This window comes from Dysidea avara, chromosome 12, assembly GCF_963678975.1.
Source record: "Dysidea avara chromosome 12, odDysAvar1.4, whole genome shotgun sequence".
Lineage (NCBI taxonomy): Eukaryota > Metazoa > Porifera > Demospongiae > Dictyoceratida > Dysideidae > Dysidea > Dysidea avara.
The window spans coordinates 19,956,274-19,977,269 of NC_089283.1; the positions used below are offsets into that span (position 1 = coordinate 19,956,274).

The 20,996-nt window shown below is 37.3% G+C and overlaps 1 protein-coding gene across 4 annotated transcripts; it reads left to right on the top strand.

Annotated features, from left to right (window-relative positions):
* Positions 1–430: 430 nt before the first annotated feature.
* Positions 431–18,672, top strand: LOC136240106 (transmembrane protein 33-like). Of its 4 annotated transcripts, none has more exons than XR_010693658.1 (6): positions 431–651; positions 2,915–3,048; positions 8,253–8,336; positions 8,923–10,629; positions 15,629–15,712; positions 18,424–18,465. XR_010693658.1 is itself a non-coding variant. In XM_066030959.1 (5 exons), the coding sequence occupies exons 3-5, from the start codon at positions 10,601–10,603 to the stop codon at positions 18,569–18,571; spliced, it is 261 nt and encodes an 86-aa protein (XP_065887031.1). In that variant the 5' UTR covers positions 2,870–3,048; positions 8,253–8,336; positions 8,923–10,600; the 3' UTR covers positions 18,572–18,672. The 4 variants fall into 4 exon arrangements, 2 of the variants coding, with proteins under 2 accessions (XP_065887031.1, XP_065887032.1); XR_010693657.1 differs by lacking the exon at positions 431–651 and having other exon boundaries at positions 2,865–3,048; positions 8,923–9,301; positions 9,352–10,629; XM_066030959.1 differs by lacking the exon at positions 431–651 and having other exon boundaries at positions 2,870–3,048; positions 18,424–18,672.
* Positions 18,673–20,996: the final 2,324 nt, after the last annotated feature.

The window sequence follows — 20,996 nt, forward strand, 5'->3', positions numbered from 1 at the left end:
CCTCATCAATACTCAGCTCACTTAGGAGTGAAGCTGGTATTGTAAGTGGGTTCTGGATGGGGTGATGGGCATTTTTTTTAATGTCATACAGAATTTTGGGGGACTATAGCAAACTACTCTATTAAAGCATACAGCCACTACTGTATTGTGTGTATGCTCTATTGGAGTATTTTACCAACTCTATACATTGGCAATGGACATGATGATGATTATCAAGACCTTCTTACAACCATTCCTCTTTATCATGTCCTAGTGATAATGTTCTTTATTTTACAGTACTTCACAGATGAATCAATGGTATTGCTCTGTTCCCATGCATTTCCAAAGGCAATAGTCCTGGAACTTCACTTGATGCAGTTGCTGGTAGCACTGCTACAGCTGCCAGAGAGTGTCTACTCTCTCTTACTTGCTTCATGAATCAATTTTTGTTTGGTAAGGCCCTAGTTCTGTAGTTATGTGGTGCTCCTTTGCTTTAGGAAGCTTATGGTGGTAGTGGTCCCCTATTCTTGTTGCTGAAGTCCTGCATTGGTTGGCAAGCTATCTTTGCTGTCTTGCAGTCCACTCCTCCTCACCTCACACACTATCACCCTATGGTCAAGTTGGGGTTGGCATTTCTGGGAAGGTACTACCCACATCACTCTCTTGAAATAAGTAAGTGCATTCAAAACATTTTTCATGTCCACTTTCTACAAAGCGCGAGTGAGCACCACAAAGTGAGAAAAAAAGGATTTCTGCTTTAGTAAAGTGGGTTATTCTGAGTTACCTTAGATGTTTTCTCTTCTACTCAAGGACATGAATTCATTTGAATGGATGAAAATAATAATGTGTTATTTTGGCCTTCTGCGGGGAACTCCTTTCCTGAATAGAGCTACAGTATTGGGTTCTCCACTGTATGGTTCCAAAAAATGTGTCCAAATTGTGGTACCTTATTCACAAGTTAACTGATGGGTTGCTAGGTTCCAATTGTATGTATGTGGCAATGGCTGTCACATATTATACACAATTGGTAGACCCCATTTTGTAGATCTGGTCTTATGCACTTTGTTTCGTGTTTCATTGTTGCAAGTGAAGGATGATTATTACAATATTGTAAAGTCAATAATGTATATAGACGCTCATACTATCAGTGTAAGTAACCATTCCTGGTGAACACTAAAACCAAAAGGTGAATAAATTCCATAACATTAAGTCAAAAGTATATAAATTTTCATACTATTATTTCATTACAAATGTGTGAACTGTTGTTTTAATAATTCTAAATGGTTGACAAATCTATGTAAAGGAGAAAAACTGTCTTCCTGCATTCGATTTGGATCCACACTGCATTCTTGTCAGCTGTTGCACATATCCAAGTATTTTTTTGCACAAAGTAAAACGTTCATCATCTAGGAATAAACTAGTGTTTAAATTAAGCTTTTAATTGCCATCGTTAGTTACAGAGTAACACAGTTTTAGACATCTACAAGTATATTTGAGACATTTAGCTTAGTGGTCAGGGCACACATTTGTTATAGCTACGGGGGATTCTAAGTTTGACTTCAACTTCTTTTTCATTCTATATAGCAACTGTTTTGTACTAATTCTGAACCTTTGTTTTCTTTGTACATTACATACTTTTACATCAACTCATAATGTTTTTTTGTATGCAAATAAGGATAATTTGGTGAGATACAATTGAAAATACCTGTCTATAGCCTAAACTTTGTTTTAGAGTATTAGATCCTTACTAATTAAAGTAGCTAGTGTAAGGTAATGAAGTCATGCACATATAGGACAGGCTTAATAACTGTCACTTTTAGGTACAGGGGTTAGCACTGCAAGAGCATAGGTGTACATGTTTACAGTAAATTGTGCACACAACTTTTGCAAAGTGTAGTTGGAAATGATAATTATGTGTTTGCATAGTATTTTGCACTGTATCTTATAGCCTGCATGACAGACATTATTGCTTCAGAATGAATGAGTCAGAAGTTATATGTATAATGACATAATTATATAATGATTATAATGTAGCCACTAATATAAAGTTCTGCATGTAAGGTAGGTAATTGACAAAATATTCTAATTGAACAGTCAGATAGTTTGGTGTTAAATTAAAAACTGATGTTGAGATAATGGACTTCTCTCTGCTGCAGGGTAATACACCAGTTCAATACCCTTGGTTTCTGTTATATACTCTTGGTGAGAATGATTTATAACTTGTGAGTGAAATGTGCTGCCATTCTATTAGTTTTAAACAGAAACACCTTTGAGCCAAGTTGTAACCTATGAAATATGCAGCATTTAGACTAGAGGTGTAATTTACATGTATAAACCATAATGACTAAAGGGTCCTGTATTGCTGATTCCGGAAGTGTGTACAGAGGCTACAAGAGATTGGTGCAGAAGCAATACTAAAACAGCACAGTGTGTTTCTTGTCTAGTCAGTGGCTTCCACCAAACAGCTTGTATCACTCAACCTTAGAGAACTTTGTATTATACAGAACATACAATAATAATTAGAAGTGTTAATCTTTACATGCTCTTCACTATAAGAGTTGTATATCTATGATGTCATGAAGCCTCTAGTTATGTAGTACACCTGTATCCTCCTGTAGTGTTGCTTGTATGTGTATTGTTCACTGTAGAAATCCCACAGACAAACCAAATACAATACATTTGTATCATAAGTCATTTAACTTTATGTAAGAAAGCTTGTAGTCCCATGGATACCTTTTAAATGAAGCCAAACATGGTTTGATGTAATCTTATATTAAATGTATTTAATTGTTGAACAACATACTACATGTATACTCAGTTTCATATTAAATGTATTTAATTGTTGAACAACATACTACATGTATACTCAGTTTCATATTAAATGTATTTAATTGTTGAACTACATGTACACTCAGTTTGATGTTTTCTACTGTAGTTTTTGTCACTTGGGGTACAATCATTTGTCATTGCTACTTATCAGAAGGTCGCTGCTAGTCAGGATAGCTTGTATCGGTTTGTTGCTGCCTCAGAGATCTTCCTAATGATCACTGTATTCCTCAACAACACACTGTAAGTGATGTGTGTGTTATCTGTAACATCTCTTGGACTTAATGAATTGTACTGGACAGTGAAACCTTACTTAGTGGCCATCCCTTCAATACAATGTTTTATGATATTTACTTCTTGTGTATAATGTCCTAGCAACTCCTGACCACTAGAATGTACTTTGTTACCTCTCTAATTAGACCACCTTAATATGGTGACCATGACAAGTGGGTCCCAAAATCATGACCTCATTAATAGGACCACCTCATTATAGTGACCATGTCAAGTGGGTCCCAAACATAATATTCATGATCTCATTAATAAGATTACAGCCATGTCCCAATCATAATGAAAGTATAAACAAGAGAAGTGAAAATACATGTTCTTCTATAGTCAGAAGCACCGTTTTCTTTGCTGTACAAATAGCTGTAAGCTGGATTAGTCTCAAGACCTCACTCAATGATGTTTTATTAGAGTACCATGGAGAATTTAGTAAAGCTTTCCCCTCCTAAATACTTATGTTATAAGGTAACCCCATTGGTTGGTTACCACTCAGTACATTAACATTCAGTGATGGATGAGATAGTGAAGCTGAAAGTAGATCATAACATATCAATACATGTAGTTGGGTCACCTGTGGGTACAATACCTAGGATACACTATTCCCCTTTTACAAGAGTGTACACAGACCAGCCAGTCTTGTTTCCTCTACAATGTAGGACTACTACAATGAAGAAATTGCAGTATTAGACTGTTATGGAGGATGTAGAAATGCTGGCACTAAAAATCGATGTACGGTCTCTCTTAATTAACTCTCCAAATTAAGTTAAGGACAATGTCCACATGAAAGAATTCAGGTCTTTCATTATATGTAAATTACCTCTGAAAGAGGAGGATGTCTTTCTGATACAGAGAGGTTCCACTGTACAATGTGTTTAGTGAACTGGTCCCTTCAAGTACAGTTGATGCTACCAAGACTTCATAAAATTAGTAATGTTGATACCATATTATTTAAATCCTTAGTGTTCTTACAAAAAGCATTTTAGGATGCTTAGCCCACATGAGATGTGGGGGAACATGTCTGATTCAAGCAGGGTGCTTGTGTTACATGTTCCTACACAGAAACCTGTTATAGGCCACTGTGTGGTACAGTGTATATTAAGCCAGCCAATGGATATCTGAAAACATGTCATTTAAATTTATTTTGTATATTGGCTATGTGCTTGCCCTAATCCATTGTAATAAAGTACATATTAGAGTTTTCTTAATAAGAGAAGTGCAGGTTTCTCCGTAGAATAGATTTCCTTTAGCTCTTATCAGTATCTACAGTACGGTTTATATAATTAGAAGAAAAACTTGAGAATTTTAAGCTACTGTAGTTTAGAGATCAAAGAACAAAAGTAGTGAAACAAAGGATAGCTAAAAAGTAGCGAAACAAGAGAGGTTGTTTGTGCATGGAGATGGTATGATGGACATAATTCAGTTTATAAACAATGACTGAATTAGGGATTAAATAATGTCCATTAGTATATCTGCAGGTACTGTGTTTGACCGGTTAATAGCTGCGGCTACTATAACTTTCAACGAGCAAAACCCTGTGGCTACTATCCAAGGGCGGCTACTGTGAGTTTGTGTTGCAGCAGCCCATGGTGCTTATACGGATTCACAAGTGACTGGCCTTGTTTAATCATCTATCAATACTGTCATTTCTTCTAACTTCTCTTGAAAATGCTATTTCCTGGCTTAAAACAACTCCTTTGCCTGGTTTCTGCTTCAAACACGTCTGGTCAACACTTGCAACAGTACAGTGAAACCTCACTTAGTGGCCACCTCTTTAATAAGACCACCTCATTATATTGGCTACCTATAGAAGGTTCCAAATATAGATAAACAGTACTTTATGACCTCATGAATAAGGCCACCTTGTTATTCAGGCCATTTTTTTTGTCTCAGAGCTGGCCCTATTAATGAGGTTTCACTGTATGTTCAAATACAAGCTGTGGTTCTTATCCGAGGGCAGCTCTTATGACAATAATTCTAGGCTGTGGAGCGGCTACTATTTTGGGGAAACTATTATACGAGCCACGGCTATTAACTGGTCAAATACGGTGTAGACAACAACCTTTGCTGTTTTTAAACTTCTTTTTAGCTATTCCTTTATTTCACTTTTTTTCTTTTGATCCCTAATTATGAACCCATGCATACCGCAAGAATGCACCACACATACAATAAAGTTAATTTTACATCTGAACATGTGCCCCAACAATCCATTACTGAGAAGTGAAGTGTTCATTACACTTCACTTTCAACTACAGTATGTTCTACTCATAACACAGTGTTACAAATGAAGAACAGTGCAAGAAGCATCTCCACTATCAATCCAGTTGCTATTTAAATTACGGGCAATAAGCATGATATCTAGCTACGCCAGTCACAGGGAAGCCACATCATGGTATCATAAATTGCATTTGTCAGTGAAAAAAACTGAGACACAAAGGAGGACAACCATGATGCATGTTGTATGTACTGCGGTTGGTGAAAAGGCACATTCTGACATCAAACAGTGAAGAAATCAAACTTGTAGCCCTATTCATTGTCGAGTTATGCTTGGCTGGAGGGATCAGTTAGTCAGGAAGTAGAAAATTAAGAATAAATTAAAAGTTTCATAGAAACTTGTTGGAAGGGTTTGCAGGTCACTTTGAAGACATTTATGTGCTTAACCAATATTGCCAAGCTATCAGAAAAGTGAGGCTGTTTTTTGAACAATATTTTTGGACAAGAAAGCCTAATTCTCTATGATCCCTAATATACAGTCTACCGTTGGTAATTGTAATGGCTTTTGGTGCTTGACCATATTATGTAATGGATCGTAAGTCATGCAGTTTCCCAGTCTGTATATTGTGTCCCATCAAAACATGTACAAATGTTTTTATTATCTTCTGATCCTGTTTGATGGGCAGTGAGTTATGTGAAACTTGGCATCTCATCGTTAAACACAATATAGAGCTGAATATAGGCTGGGGTAACTACTGTGTCACAAACTAAGTATCATTATCAGTGCTAAGGTTTTCAGATCATGAACACTACAGCTTAAACATTACTTACTAAACAGTGGATATCACTCTGTCTAATATTTTTAGGTAGTGCTTGGTTGTTTGAAGTGCTTTGTAACATGCAGAGTCGTGGTTCTTGCCTTCAGATTTATTAAGTGCCACTCTGTAGTCATGGGGAACAGATCGGGCAGTACTGAACATTAGCCCTTGCATGTACCAAGTGTGAATTATGTCACCAATCATACAACATTGTTATGAATGGTGATGCAAAAATTGTGTGACTGACTTTCAATCCCTAACACCATGAATCACAGATCTTGTACATGTGTAATTTATATTGATCTCGTTACATTTAAAGGTGGCCCATTTTTTACCCACATTTACACATGTCCCTTGGTAACAGTTGTATGCATGATCACAATTTGTTTGACAGGTTGTTGCTCTCATCCACACCTTTAACAGCTTTGTACAAATGATACATTTTAACCAACAAGTAAAATGTATCACTAAATTAAAAGGATTCCTTACTTTTCAACTGCTGGTATGCCAAGTATACGTACATATGTAAGCTACAGGCTTCCATTGGGAAAATTGTTCAAACTTGAATAATAGTTGGAACCATAAGTTATTGTTGAGAGATAAGAAGACAAGTCTTTCACTGAAAACATACAATTCTGATTGGTATGTTGCTTTCCAAAGATCAGGAAAGTCACATTTCTTTATTGTTAAAAATCACCATCATACCAAGAAACTTCAGTAATGGGTGCGATGCACAGAAGTGTCCTTGTACAGCCAGTTTGATTTAGTTTCAAATCACACCTGCTATACTGACTTGTACTGCAGCCAGTTACAAGCACACAGGAGTAAAAGTACGCAGGTGTAATGGATGGTGAAAACACTTGAGAACATTCTGTGAAAGAGACTGTTGGCTACAGTCTGTTTCTTGGCTGTTTTGAGAGTGCTTAAGGGCGTATCCTTCCCAATATGGTGGGTAGAAGTGATTGTGATAGGGCCACTAGCTCTCGCTAGATTTTTAGGCCATATACTACAGGATATTGGGTTGCCTGCAGTTCAAATCCTATGGTTGGAGGGATTTTTTTCGCCCTTTCTTTAGCTCATTTTTTGTTTCATCTTTTTGGACATTTCAAAGTGTTGAAGTTGTGTTTAGGTAACTCAAAGCCTGCAGCACAAGTTGCTGTCAGACCCTCAGTGCTGGTCACTGTAAAGCAGTAAATAGTATACACGAGGATATTGGCCTTGATGAGCAAATCAGGTAAATCTGACGATGGTGCCATCATTTGTGCACATGGTAGTGCTATCCCAGCTTTGTAACTAAATTGGCCTGAGAAGTGCCAAGGAGAAGGTAAGCTTCGGTAGTGTCAAATGCTACAGCTTACACTCTGATGTTGAAAAGAAATGTTTGGTATCACCACCCATAGTGTAGATCTTCACATTTCATCCAACTTCATCAGCCTTTCCATAAAGTGTGTAATAACAGTACTTCTGGTTCTTGGTCTTATGTCACAATGTGACAAGACTTTGTAGCTTAACATCTGGGTACAAAAATGTAATTGGATTATTTTAAAAGGTGTTTTGAAGCATTGCATGGTACTAACTGCTTATTTATTCAATAAAATGGCAAGTGAACTTAACCTTTAATTTAACCTACAAGGCACAAGTGACAAGTGTTTACATTTAATACATGAATTTTATATATGCCATGCTAAAATTTTTTTACGTCAGGGTATTTTGCTTTGGTCTACATTTTTGAACATTCATTGAATAGAACCTGTTAATAAGGACACTTGAAAATGAGGACACCTGCATAATCTGGACACTTGGTAATGGTCCCAAAGTATTCCGTAACATGTAAATTGGCCCAGAAATCAGAACACCTTCATAATCAGGACACTTGGTCAGTCCCAAGGTGTCCTCAATACACAAAATTCACTGTTGTACCATGTTCTGAGAAGTACCATATTAGCTGTTTTTAAAAGGAAATTTTCTCCGCGTATCTTATTTACCTTCAGTGCTTATGTAGTTATGTAATTACAGTACATACAGTAACAGACCTGTGGTAAAAAGCTTATAATTTTTATAATATTTATGTCAGTTATTCACTCTCAGTACTGTATGTGCATGGTATATCATACTGTTGATGTCACTCCCTTTTAGATTTGGTGGAGGACTCCTGGCACCATTCTTCCACTATTTCTTTCTCAAGTGGAGATACAGTTCATCTAGGAACAAATATGTTAAGTGAGTTATGTAAGAACCTGTTAATCAGGACACTGGATACCTGTGTAATCTGGACACTTGGTATTGGTCCTAAAGTATCCTTTAGCATGACTAAGTTGATCTAGAAAATTAGTACACTAAATAATCAGGACTCTGTTCGTCAGTCCAGATGTATCCTCAATATGCAGGTTTCGTTGTATGAGGTATAAGCTATTTCAAATATGTTTACTGAATGTTTATTTTGAGTAAGTATGTTACTACCTCAGTTGTGGAGTGCTGTCTGTACTTCATAAAGTATTAGCTCTATTTTATTAAGTGTCAACGTACAAGCTTTTGGGTGTCCAATACAACAGGCTATGTAGAGCAATGAAAAACAATTGGTTTGAAATGTGGTACATATCTTGAGTTAATTAATTGTATTTATCCTAAATAAAACCTAGACACCTTGGTTCCATCCCAAGTTATAGAATCCATAGGTCCAAAATCATTTATAGGGAAGAACACACCTGGCCAGGTTGATGATATATTTGGAATTTCATTCAGTTACACTGTGTAATGGTGTCCCCAGTCAGTATTAATTGTGTGAACTAAGTATTTTCTTTTACAGATTAGTGTTTTATGAGTTGAGGATGACAGCTCAGATGTTGACACAACGTCCATCTTGTCCAGTATTCATCAGAAACATAACCACAAGGATCATTGACTCTCTCTCATATTTGGCACCTACTGAACAACCACAGACCACACAACAATAAACTTTTTTTATTAATATAGGTTATGTAAACTGAATACCACAAGTCATTGTTCATGTGGTTGGTTAGGTTTTAAATACAAAATGATTACTTGATATACTTGAGCACATGCTCATGTAACGCAAAATAGCAAATATCAAATAACTACTTGTCTGTGATGTGTAGTGGAAGCCCCATCACCCTTGGAGCTCTTCCTCATCAATACTCAGCTCACTTAGGAGTGAAGCCGGTGTTGTAAGTGGGTTCTGGATGGGGTGATGAGCATTTTTTTTTATTTCATACAGAATTTTTGAGGACTATGGCAAACTACTCTATTAAAGCATACAGCCACTACTGTATTGTGTGTATGCTCTATTGGAGTGTTTTACCAACTCTATAACATTGGCAATGGACATGATGATGCTTATGAAGACCTTCTTACAACAATTCCTCTTTATCATGTCCTAATGATAATGTTCTTTATTGTACAGTACTTCATCTTTTACCACAGATGAATCAGTGGTATTGTTCTTTTCCCATACATTTCCAAAGGCAATAGCCCAAAGCTTCACTTGATGCAGTTGCTGGTAGCACTGCTACAACTGCCAGAGAGTGTCTACTCTCTCTTACTTGCTTCATGAATCAATTTTTGTTTGGTAAGGCCCTAGAGCATAGGTGTATGCATGTGTTTACAGTAAATTGTGCACACAACTTTTGCAAAGTGTAGTTGGAAATGATAATTATGTGTATGCATAGTATTTTGTGCTGTATCTTATAGCCTGCATGACAGACATTATTGCTTCAGAATGAATGAGTCAGAAGTTACATGTATAATGACATAACTATATAATGATTATAGTGTAGCCACTAATATAAAGTTCTGCTAGTAATTAAGGCAGGTAATTGACAAAATACTCTGATTGAACAGTCAGATAGTTTAGTGTTAAATTAAAATAAACCATATTAAATGCTAATGACCAAAGGGTCCTGTATTGCCGATTCTGGAAGTGTGTACAGAGGCTACAAGAGATTGGTGCAGAAGCAATACTAAAACAGCACAGTGTGTTTCTTGTCTAGTCAGTGGCTTCCACCAAACAGCTTGTATCACTCAACCTTAGAGAACTTTTTATTATACAGAACATACAATAATAATTAGAAGTGTTAATCTTTACATGCTCTTCACTGCATATCTATGATGTCATGAAGCCTCTAGTTATGTAGTACATCTACATCCTCCTGTAGTATTGCTTGTACGTGTATTGTTCACTGTAAAAACCCCACAGAAAAACCAAATACAATACATTTATATCATAAGTTATTTAACTTTATGTAAGAAAGCTTGTAGTCCCATGGATACCTTTTAAATGAAGCCAAACATGGTTTGATGTAATCTTATATTAAATGTATTTAATTGTTGAACGTTACACTCAGTTTGATGTTTTCTTCTATAGTTTTTGTCACCTAGGGTACGATTGTTTGTCATTGCTTCTTATCAGAAGGTCGCTGCTAGCCAGGATAGTTTGCATCGGTTTGTAGCTGCCTCAGAGATTCCTAATGATCATTGTATTCCTCAACAACACACTGTAAGTGATGTGTGTGTTATCTGTAACATCTCTTGGACTTTATGAATTGTACTGGACAGTGAAACCTTACTTAGTGGCCATCCCTTCAATACAATGTTTTATGGCATTTATTTCTTGTGTATATTGTCCTAGCAACTCCTGACCACTAGAATGTACTTTGTTACCTCTCTAATTAGACCACCTTAATATGGTGACCATGACAAGTAGGTCCCAAAATCATGACCTCATTATAGTGACCATGTCAAGTAGGTCCCAAATATAATTCATGATTTCATTAATAGGATTACAGCCATGTCCCAATCATAATGAAAGTATAAACAGGAGAAGTGAAAATACATGTTCTTCTATAGTCAGAAGCACTGTTTTCTTTGCTGTACAAATAGCTGTGAGCTGTATTAGTCTCAAAACCTCACTCATGTTTTATCAGAGTACCATGGAGAATTTAGTAAAAGCTTTCCCCTCCTAAATACTTATGTTATAAGGTAACCCCATTGGTTGGTTACCACTCAGTACATTAACATTCAGTGATGGATGAGATAGTGAAGCTGAAAGTAGATCATAACATATCAATACATGTAGTTGGGTCACCTGTGGGTACAACACCTAGGATACACTATTCCCCTTTTACAAGAGTGTACACAGACCAGCCAGCCTTGTTTCCTCTACAGTGTAGGACTACTACAATGAAGAAATTGCAGTGTTAGTCTGTTATGGAGGGTGTAGAAATGCTGGCACTAAAAATCGATGTACAATCTCTCTTAACTAAATCTCCAAATTAAGTTTAGGACAATGTCCATATAAAAGAGTTCAGGTCTGTCATTATATGTAAATTGCCTCTGAAAGAGGAAGAAGATGTCTTTCTGATACAGAGAGGTTCCACTGTACAATGTGTTTAGTGAACTGGTTCCTTCAAGTACAGCTGATGCTACCAAGACTTCATAAAATTAATAATGTTGTTGATACCATATTATTTAAATCCTTAGTATTCTTCCAAAAAGAATTTTAGGATGCTTAGCCCACATGAGATGTGGGGGAACATGTCTGATTCAAACAGGGTGTTTGTGTTACATGTTCCTACACAGAAACCTGTTATAGGCCACTGTGTGGTACAGTGTATATTAAGCCAGCCAATGGATAACTGAAAACATGACATTTAAATTTATTTTGTATAATGGCTATGTGCTTGCCCTAATCCATTGTAGTAAATAAAGTACACACTAAAGTTTTCTTAATAAGAGAAGTGCAGGTTTCTCCATAGAATAGATTTCCTTTAGCTCTTATCAGTATCTGCATTACGGTTTATATAATTAGAAGAAAAAATTAGGAATTTTAAGCTAGTGTAGAGATCAAAGAACCAAAGTAGTGAAACAAGGGAATAGCTAAAAAGTAGCGAAACAAGAGAGGTTGTTTGTGCATGGAGATGTACTAATGGACATAATTCAGTTTATAAACAATGACTGAATTAGGGATTAAATAATGCCCATTAGTATATTTGCAGGTAATGTGTTTGACCGGTTAATAGCCGCGGCTACTATAACTTTCAGCAAGCAAAACCCTGTGGCTACTATCCGAGGGCGGCTACTGTGAGTTTGTGTGGCAGCAGCCCATGGTGCTTATACGATTCACAAGTGACTGGCCTTGTTTAATCATCTATCAATACTGTCATTCCTTTTAACTTCTCTTGAAAATGCTATTTCCTGGCTTAAAACAACTCCTTTGCCTGGTTTCTGCTTCAAACATGTCTAGTCAACACTTGCAACAGTATGTTCAAATACAAGCTGTGGCTCTTATGACAATGATTCTAGGCTGTGGAGCGGCTACTATTCAGGGGCAACTATTATACGAGCCACAGCTATTAACCGGTCAAATACGGTGTAGACAACCTCTCTTGTTTTTAAACTACACTTTAGCTATTCCTTTGCTTCACTTTTTTTCTTTTGATCCCTAATTATGAACCCATGCATACCTCAAGAATGCACCATGCATGCAATAAAGTTAATTTTACATCTGAATGTGTGCCCCAACAATCCATTACTGAGAAGTGAAGTGTTCATTACACTTCACTTTCAACTACAGTATGTTCTGCTCATAACACAGTGTTACAAATACAAGAAGCATCTCCACTATCAATCCAGTTGCTATTTAAATTACGGGCAATAAGCACGATATCTAGCTATGGCAGTCACAGAGAAGCCACATCATGGTATCATAAATTGCATTTGTCAGTGAAAAAGACTGAGACACAAAGGAGGACAAACGTGATGCATGTTGTATGTACTGCAGTTGGTGAAAAGGCACATTCCGACATCAAACAGTGAAGAAATCAAGCTTGTAGCCTTATTCATTGTCGAGTTATGCTTGGCTGGAGGGATCAGTTAGTCAGGCAGTAGAAAATTAAGAATAAAATAAAAGTTTCATAGAAACTTGTTGGAAGGGTTTGCAGGTCACTCTGAAGACATTTATGTGCTTAACCAATACTGCCAAGCTATCATAGGAAAAGTGAGGCTGATTTTTGGGCAATATTTTTGGACAAGAAAGCCTAATTCTCTATGATCCCTAATATACAGTACTACCGTTGGTAATTGTAATGGCTTTAGTGCTTGGCCATATTATGTAATGGATCATAAGTCATGCAGTTTCCCAGTCTGTATGTTGTATCATGTAAAAATGTTTCTACTATCTTCTGATCCTATTTGATGGGCAGTGAGTTGTGTGAAACTTGGCATCTCATCGTTAAACACAGTATAGAGCTGAATATAGGCTGGGGTAACTACTGTGTCACAAACTAAGTATCATTATCAGTGCTAAGGTTTTCAGATCATGAACACTACAGCTTAAACATTACTTACTAAACAGTAGATATCACTCTGTCTAATATTTTTGGTTAGTGCTTGGTTGTTTGAAGTGCTTTGTAACACGCAGAGCAGTGGTTATTACCTTCAGATTTATTAAGTGCCACTCTGTAGTCATGGGGAACAGATCAGGCAGTACTGAACATTAGCCCTTGCATGTATCAAGTGTGAATTATGTCACCAATCATACAACATTGTTATGAATGGTTATGTAAAAATTGTGTGACTGACTTTCAATCCCTAACACCATGAATCACAGATCTTGTACATGTGTAATTTATATTGATCTCATAACATTTAAAGGTGGCCCATTTTTTACCACATTTACACATGTCCCTTGGTAACAGTTTGTATGCATGATCACAATTTGTTTGACAAGTTGCTGCTCTCATCCACACCTTGGACAGCTCTGTACAAACGATACATTTTAACCAACGAGTAAAGTGCATCACTAAATTAAAAAGATTCCTTACTTATCAACTGCTGGTATGCCAAGTATACGTACATATGTAAGCTACAGGCTTCCATTGGGAAAATTGTTCAAACTTGAATAATAGTTGAAACCATTATAAGTTCTTATTGTTGGGAGATAAGAAGACAAGTCTTTCACTGAAAACATATGTACAGTTCTGATTGGTATGTTGCTTTCCAAAGATCAGGAAAGTTGCATTTCTTTATTGTTAAAAATCACCATCATACCAAGAAACTTCAGTAATGGGTGTGATGCACAGAAGTGTCCTTGTACAGCCAGTTTGGTTTAGTTTCAAATCACACCTGCTATGACTTGTACTGCAGCCAGTTACAAGCATATGGGAGTAAAAGTACACAGGTGTAATGGATGGCGAAAACACTTGAGAACATCCTATGAAAGAGGCTGTTGGCTACAATCTGTTTCTTGGCTGTTTTGAGAGTGTTTAAGGGCGTATCCTTCCCAATATGGTGGGTAGAGGGGTAGAGGTAGAGAAGTGATTGTGGTAGGGCCATTAATTCTCACTAGATTTTTAGGCCATATACTACAGGATATTGGGTTGCCTGCAATTCAAATTCTGTGGTTGGAGGGATTTTTTGCCCTTTCTTTGGCTCATTTTTAGTTTCACCTTATTGGACATGTTAAAGTGTTCAAATCGTGTTTAGGTAACTCAAAGGTTGCAGCACAAATTGCTGTCAGACCCTCAGTGTTGGTCACTGTAAAGCAGTAAATAGTATACACGAGGATATTGGCCTTGATGAGCAGACCAGGTAAATCTGACGATGGTGCCATCATTTGTGCACATGGTAGTGCTATCCCAGCTTTGTAACTAAATTGGCCTGAGAAGTGCCAAGGAGAAGGTGAGCTTTGATAGTGCCAAATGCTACAGCTTACACTGATGTGAAAAGAAATACTTGGTATCGCCACCCACAGTGTAGATTTTCACATTTGATCCAACCTTTCCATCAAGTGTATAATAACAGTACTTCCAGTTATTGGTCTTGTGTCACGTTGTGACAAGACTTTGTGGCTTAATATCTGAGTATAAATATATAATTGGATTATTTTAAAAGGTGTTTTGAAGCATTGCATGGTACAAACTGGTTATTTGTTCAATAAAATGGCAAGTGGACTTACCTTTAATTTAACCCACATGGCACAAGTGGCAAGTGTTTATGTTTAATACATGAATTATATGTCATGCTAAAATTTTTTTGTATCAGGGTATTTTGCTTTGGCCTACATTTTTGAACACTCATTGAATAGAACCTGTTAATCAAAACACTTGAAAATGAGGACACCTGCATAATCTGGACACTTGGTAATTTTCCCAAAGTATTCCATAGCATGTAAATAGGCCCAGAAAATCAGAACACCTTGATAATCAGGACACTTGGGTCAGTCCCGAGGTGTCCTTAATGCACAAATTTTGCTGTTGTACCATGTTCTGAGAAGTACCATGTTAGCTGTTTTTAAAAGGAAATTTTCTACCATCTGCACACGTATCTTATTTACCTTCAGTGCTTATGTAGTTTTGTAATTATAGTACATACAGTAACAGGTGGTAAAAAGCTTATAATTTTTATTGTATTTCTGAATATTTATGTAAGTTATTACACTCTCAGTGCTGTATGTGCATGGTGTATTATATTATACTGTTGATGTCACTCCCTTTTAGATTTGGTGGAGGACTCCTAGCACCTTTCTTCCACTATTTCTTTCTCAAGTGGAGATACAGTTCATCTAGGAACAGATATGTTAAGTGAGTTATGTAAGAACTTGTTAATCAGGACACCGGACACCTGTGTAATTTGGACCAGCGTTGAAACCGGGTCGGGTCATCCGGGTCACATTTTCTCTGGGTCATCCGGGTCTGACCCAGTTTACAATTTATCCGGGTCTGACCCAGATTGGATCACGTGAGAAACGAAATTGTTCGTTTGACGACATGGAAACTTATAAACACTATCGCGTAGCTCTTTAGTGAGCCATGCCCACTTATCGCATTACCAACAGACGCTCAGCCACGCTCATTTGTTAGTAAGTGTAGTATGTAGCACAAAATTGAGGGTATCTATGGTGAGGGGTAGCTATTGTCAGTAGGTGAAGACCTTTTTTTTTTTTCTTTTTTTTTTGGTCTTCAACCTACAGCTAGGCTGAAGTTGCAATATTTACTCAACACGAATCGAACGCTCAAAATGTAGACTCGTTTGCTTGCTCGAGACTAGCCGAAACACGTCTCGGCTTTAATTAATCCGGGTCACATCCAGGTCAGTGGGTCATCCGGGTCAGCAGTAGTGACCCGGTTTCAACGTTGATTTGGACACTTGTTATTGGTCCTAAAGTATCCTTTAGCATGTAAATTGACCTAGAAAATCGTACACTTGATAATCAGGACATTGTTAGTCAGTCCGGATGTGTCCTCCATATGCAAGTTTCGTTGTATGAGGTGTAAGCTATTTCAAATATGTTTTCTAAATGTTTATTTGAGTAAGTACCGTATAGTAAAAAACTTTGGCAAATTTGGCAAATAGCATTCAATTCGCCAAAGTTTTTTCGCCAATTATTTTAGATGATCACAAGAGCACATCATTGAGTAACTTGAGATGAAGGTCAGCTCGTACCACCACGCAATAAAGATCGAACTGACTGGAGATCTTCGAAATGTGTCCCAGCCACAGTTGCAAGCACTACTTGGGATAACATTTCCAACCGGCTTCCCGTTCGCATGTCAGTTAGCTAGTTCATTGTCTCACGATGGATTTGGCCAAATACTTTGATATACGTGATAACCTCTGCTACTGAAAAGGTAAATATGGTTGCTCTTGGCATCGCAGGAGATAGAACATGCCTTTGCTAGTACGTCGTTAGATCAGTAGCTACAAAACTACTGCTACAAAAAACAACGCTATCTACCTATACACTTACTACACTACTTATCTGATGAGTTGACACCTTGTTATTATCCTATAACGTACCATACAGTAAAAACTTTGGCGGTAAAAACTTTGGCGAATATTATTTCAATCGCCAAAGTTTTTTCTGCGAATTTTTTCAACAGAGGGGTTTCGTCACACCTTTTTACTGCCAAAGTTTTTACTATACAGTATATGTGACTGGATTTTGGAAAAACGATCCAAATCGCACATTGGAAGTTCCGAGATAAACGGTTTTAAAGAATTGAAGCCAGCATAACTCTCCAAGGATAGCAAGCACGCGTATGAAATTTACACAAAAGATGCATCAATCTGTTACCTTTCAAGCCACTTCCAGTACTTGTAGCTGCTTGTACAGTTTCCCGCCAAATAAGATAGAAAATCTGAGCAGTTGGACGAGCGAAGTAGTATCACGAGTGCTCACAAAGGGGTGGGGTGGTGGGGAGGGCAAAAGTTAGACCTCAAAATGGAGGCAGACCACGAGTGGAGTCCAGACACGAGATTACAGGGCTGTGCTGGCTCCTTAGTGGCTGATATGTAGCAAAATCAACAGAGAACACGTCTGGCCAACATTATAAGGCTGTCCACCAGTAAACCACTGACTCTTGCCAAGCCAGGTCCTTCACAAGGCCTGAAACCGCCATTTGAGCACTCCACACCACCCAGAAAAGACGTGTGTAAAAACCAGCCTCGTGTAGTTTGAGTAGTGCTGAGGGTCAGAACTTGTAGTACGATGGTGTAGCTATCCACTGGTGGTGTTAGTTTGATTTTGCCTGATGTGCGATTTGGATCGGTTCTGTAAAATCTGGTCACATATAAATTAAGTTAGACCTCAAAATGGAGGCAGACCACGAGTGGAGTCCAGACACGAGATTACAGGGCTGTGCTGGCTCCTTAGTGGCTGATATGTAGCAAAATCAACAGAGAACACGTCTGGCCAACATTATAAGGCTGTCCACCAGTAAACCACTGACTCTTGCCAAGCCAGGTCCTTCACAAGGCCTGAAACCGCCATTTGAGCACTCCACACCACCCAGAAAAGACGTGTGTAAAAACCAGCCTCGTGTAGTTTGAGTAGTGCTGAGGGTCAGAACTTGTAGTACGATGGTGTAGCTATCCACTGGTGGTGTTAGTTTGATTTTGCCTGATGTGCGATTTGGATCGGTTCTGTAAAATCTGGTCACATATTACTACCTAGGTTGTGGAGTGCTGTCCGTAATTCATAAAGTATTAGCTCTAGTTTATTAAGTGTCAACATGCAAGTTTTGGGTGTCCAATACAACAGGCTGTGTAGAGCAATGAAAAACTATTGGTTTGAAATGTAGTACATATCTTGAGTGAATTAATCGTATTTATCCTAAATAAAGCCCAGACACCTTGGTTTCATCCCAAGCTATAGAATTCGTAGGTCCAAAATCATTTATAGGGAAGAACACACCTGGCCAGGTTGATATATTTGGTATTTTCATTCAGTTGCACTGTGTAATGGTGTCCCCAGTCAGTATTAAATGTGTGAACTAAGTCTTTTCTTTTACAGGTTAGTGTTTTATGAGTTGAGGATGACAGCTCAGATGTTGACACAACGTCCATCTTGTCCAGTATTCATCAGAAACATAACCACAAGGATCATTGACTCTCTCTCATATTTGGCACCTACTGAACAACCACAGACCACACAACAATAAACATTTTTTATTAATATAGGTTATGTAAACTGAATACCACAAGTCATTGTTCATATGGTTGGTTAGGTTTTAAATACAAAATGATTACTTTATAAACTTGAGCACATGCTCATATAACTCAATATCAAATATCAATATCAAATAACTACTTGTCTGTGATGTGTAGTGGAAGCCCCATCACCCTTGGAGCTCTTCCTCATCAATACTCAGCTCACTTAGGAGTGAAGCTGGTATTGTAAGTGGGTTCTGGATGGGGTGATGGGCATTTTTTTTAATGTCATACAGAATTTTGGGGGACTATGGCAAACTACTCTATTAAAGCATACAGCCACTACTGTATTGTGTGTATGCTCTATTGGAGTGTTTTACCAACTCTATAACATTGGCAATGGACATGATGATTATCAAGACCTTCTTACAACCATTCCTCTTTATCATGTCCTAGTGATAATGTTCTTTATTTTACAGTACTTCACAGATGAATCAATCGTATTGTTCTGTTCCCATACATTTCCAAAGGCAATAGTACTGGAGCTTCACTTGATGCAGTTGCTGGTAGCACTGCTACAGCTGCCAGAGAGTGTCTACTCTCTCTTACTTGCTTCATGAATCAATTTTTGTTTGGTAAGGCTCTAGTTCTGTAGTTTTGTGGTGCTCCTTTGCTTTAGGAAGCTTATGGTGGTAGTGCTCCCCTATTCTTGTTGCTGAAGTCCTGCATTGGTTGGCAAGCTATCTTTGCTGTCTTGCAGTCCACTCCTCCTTACCTCACACACTATCACCCTATGGTCAAGTTGGGGTTGGCATTTCTGGGAAGGTACTACCCACATCACTCTCTTGAAATAAGTAAGTGCATTCAAAACATTTTTCATGTCCATTTTCTACAAAGCGTGAGTGAGCACGACAAAGTGAGAAAAAAAAGGATTTCTGCTTTAGTAAAGTGGGTTATTCTGAGTTACCTTAGATGTTTTCTCTTCTACTCAAGGACATGAATTCATTTGAATGGGTGAAAATAATTATGTGTTATTTTGGCCTTCTGCGGGGAACTCCTTTCCTGAATAGAGCTACGGTATTGGGTTCTCCACTGTATGGTTCCAAAAAATGTGTCCAAATTGTGGTACCTTATTCACAAGTTAACTGATGGGTTGCTAGGTTCCAATTGTATGTATGTGGCAATGGTTGTCACATATTATACACAATTGGTAGACCCCATTTTGTAGATCTGGTCTTATGCACTTTGTTTCGTGTTTCATTGTTGCAAGTGAAGAATGATTATTATAATATTGTAAAGTCAATAATGTATATAGACACTCATACTATCATTGTAAGAAACCATTCCTGGTGAGCACTAAAATCAAAAGGTGAATAAATTCCATAACATTAAGTCAAAAGTATATAAATTTTCATACTATTATTTCATTACAAATGTGTGAACTGTTGTTTTAATAATTCTACATGGTTGACAAATCTATACAAAGGAGAAAAACTGTCTTCCTGCATTCGATTTGGATCCACACTGCATTCTTGTCAGCTGTTGCACATATCCAAGTATTTTTTTGCACAAAGTAAAGCGTTCATCATCTAGGAATAAACTAGTGTTTAAATGAAGCTTTTAATTGCCATCGTTAGTTACAGAGCAACACAGTTTTTAGACATCTACAAGTATATTTGAGACATTTAGCTTAGTGGTCAGGACACACATTTGTTATAGCTACAGGGGATTCTAAGTTTGACTTCAACTTCTTTTTCATTCTATATAGCAACTGTTTTCTGTTATTAAGTACTAATTCTGAACCTTTGTTCTCTTTCGTATGTTACATACTTTTACATCAACTCATAATGTTTTTTGTATGCAAATAAGGATAATTTGGTGAGATACAATTGAAAATACCTGTCTATAGCCTAAACTTTGTTTTAGAGTATTAGATCCTTACTAATTAAAGTAGCTAGTGTAAGGCAATGAAGTCATGCACATATAGGACAGGCTTAATAACTGTCGCTTTTAGGTACAGGGGTTAGCACTGCAAGAGCATAGGTGTACATGTTTACAGTAAACTGTACACACAACTTTTGCAAAATGTAGTTGGAAATGATAATTATGTGTTTGCATAGTATTTTGCACTGTATCTTATAGCCTGCATGACAGACATTATTGCTTCAGAATGAATGAGTCAGAAGTTACATGTATAATGACATAACTATATAATGATTATAGTGTAGCCACTAATATAAAGTTCTGCATGTAAGGTAGGTAATTGACAAAATATTCTAATTGAACAGTCAGATAGTTTGGTGTTAAATTAAAACAATTGAATAACTGATGTTCAGATAATTAATGGACTTCTCTCTGCTGTAGGGTAATACATCGGTTCAATACCCTTGGTGTCTGTTATATACTCTTGGTGAGAATGATTTATAACTTGTGAGT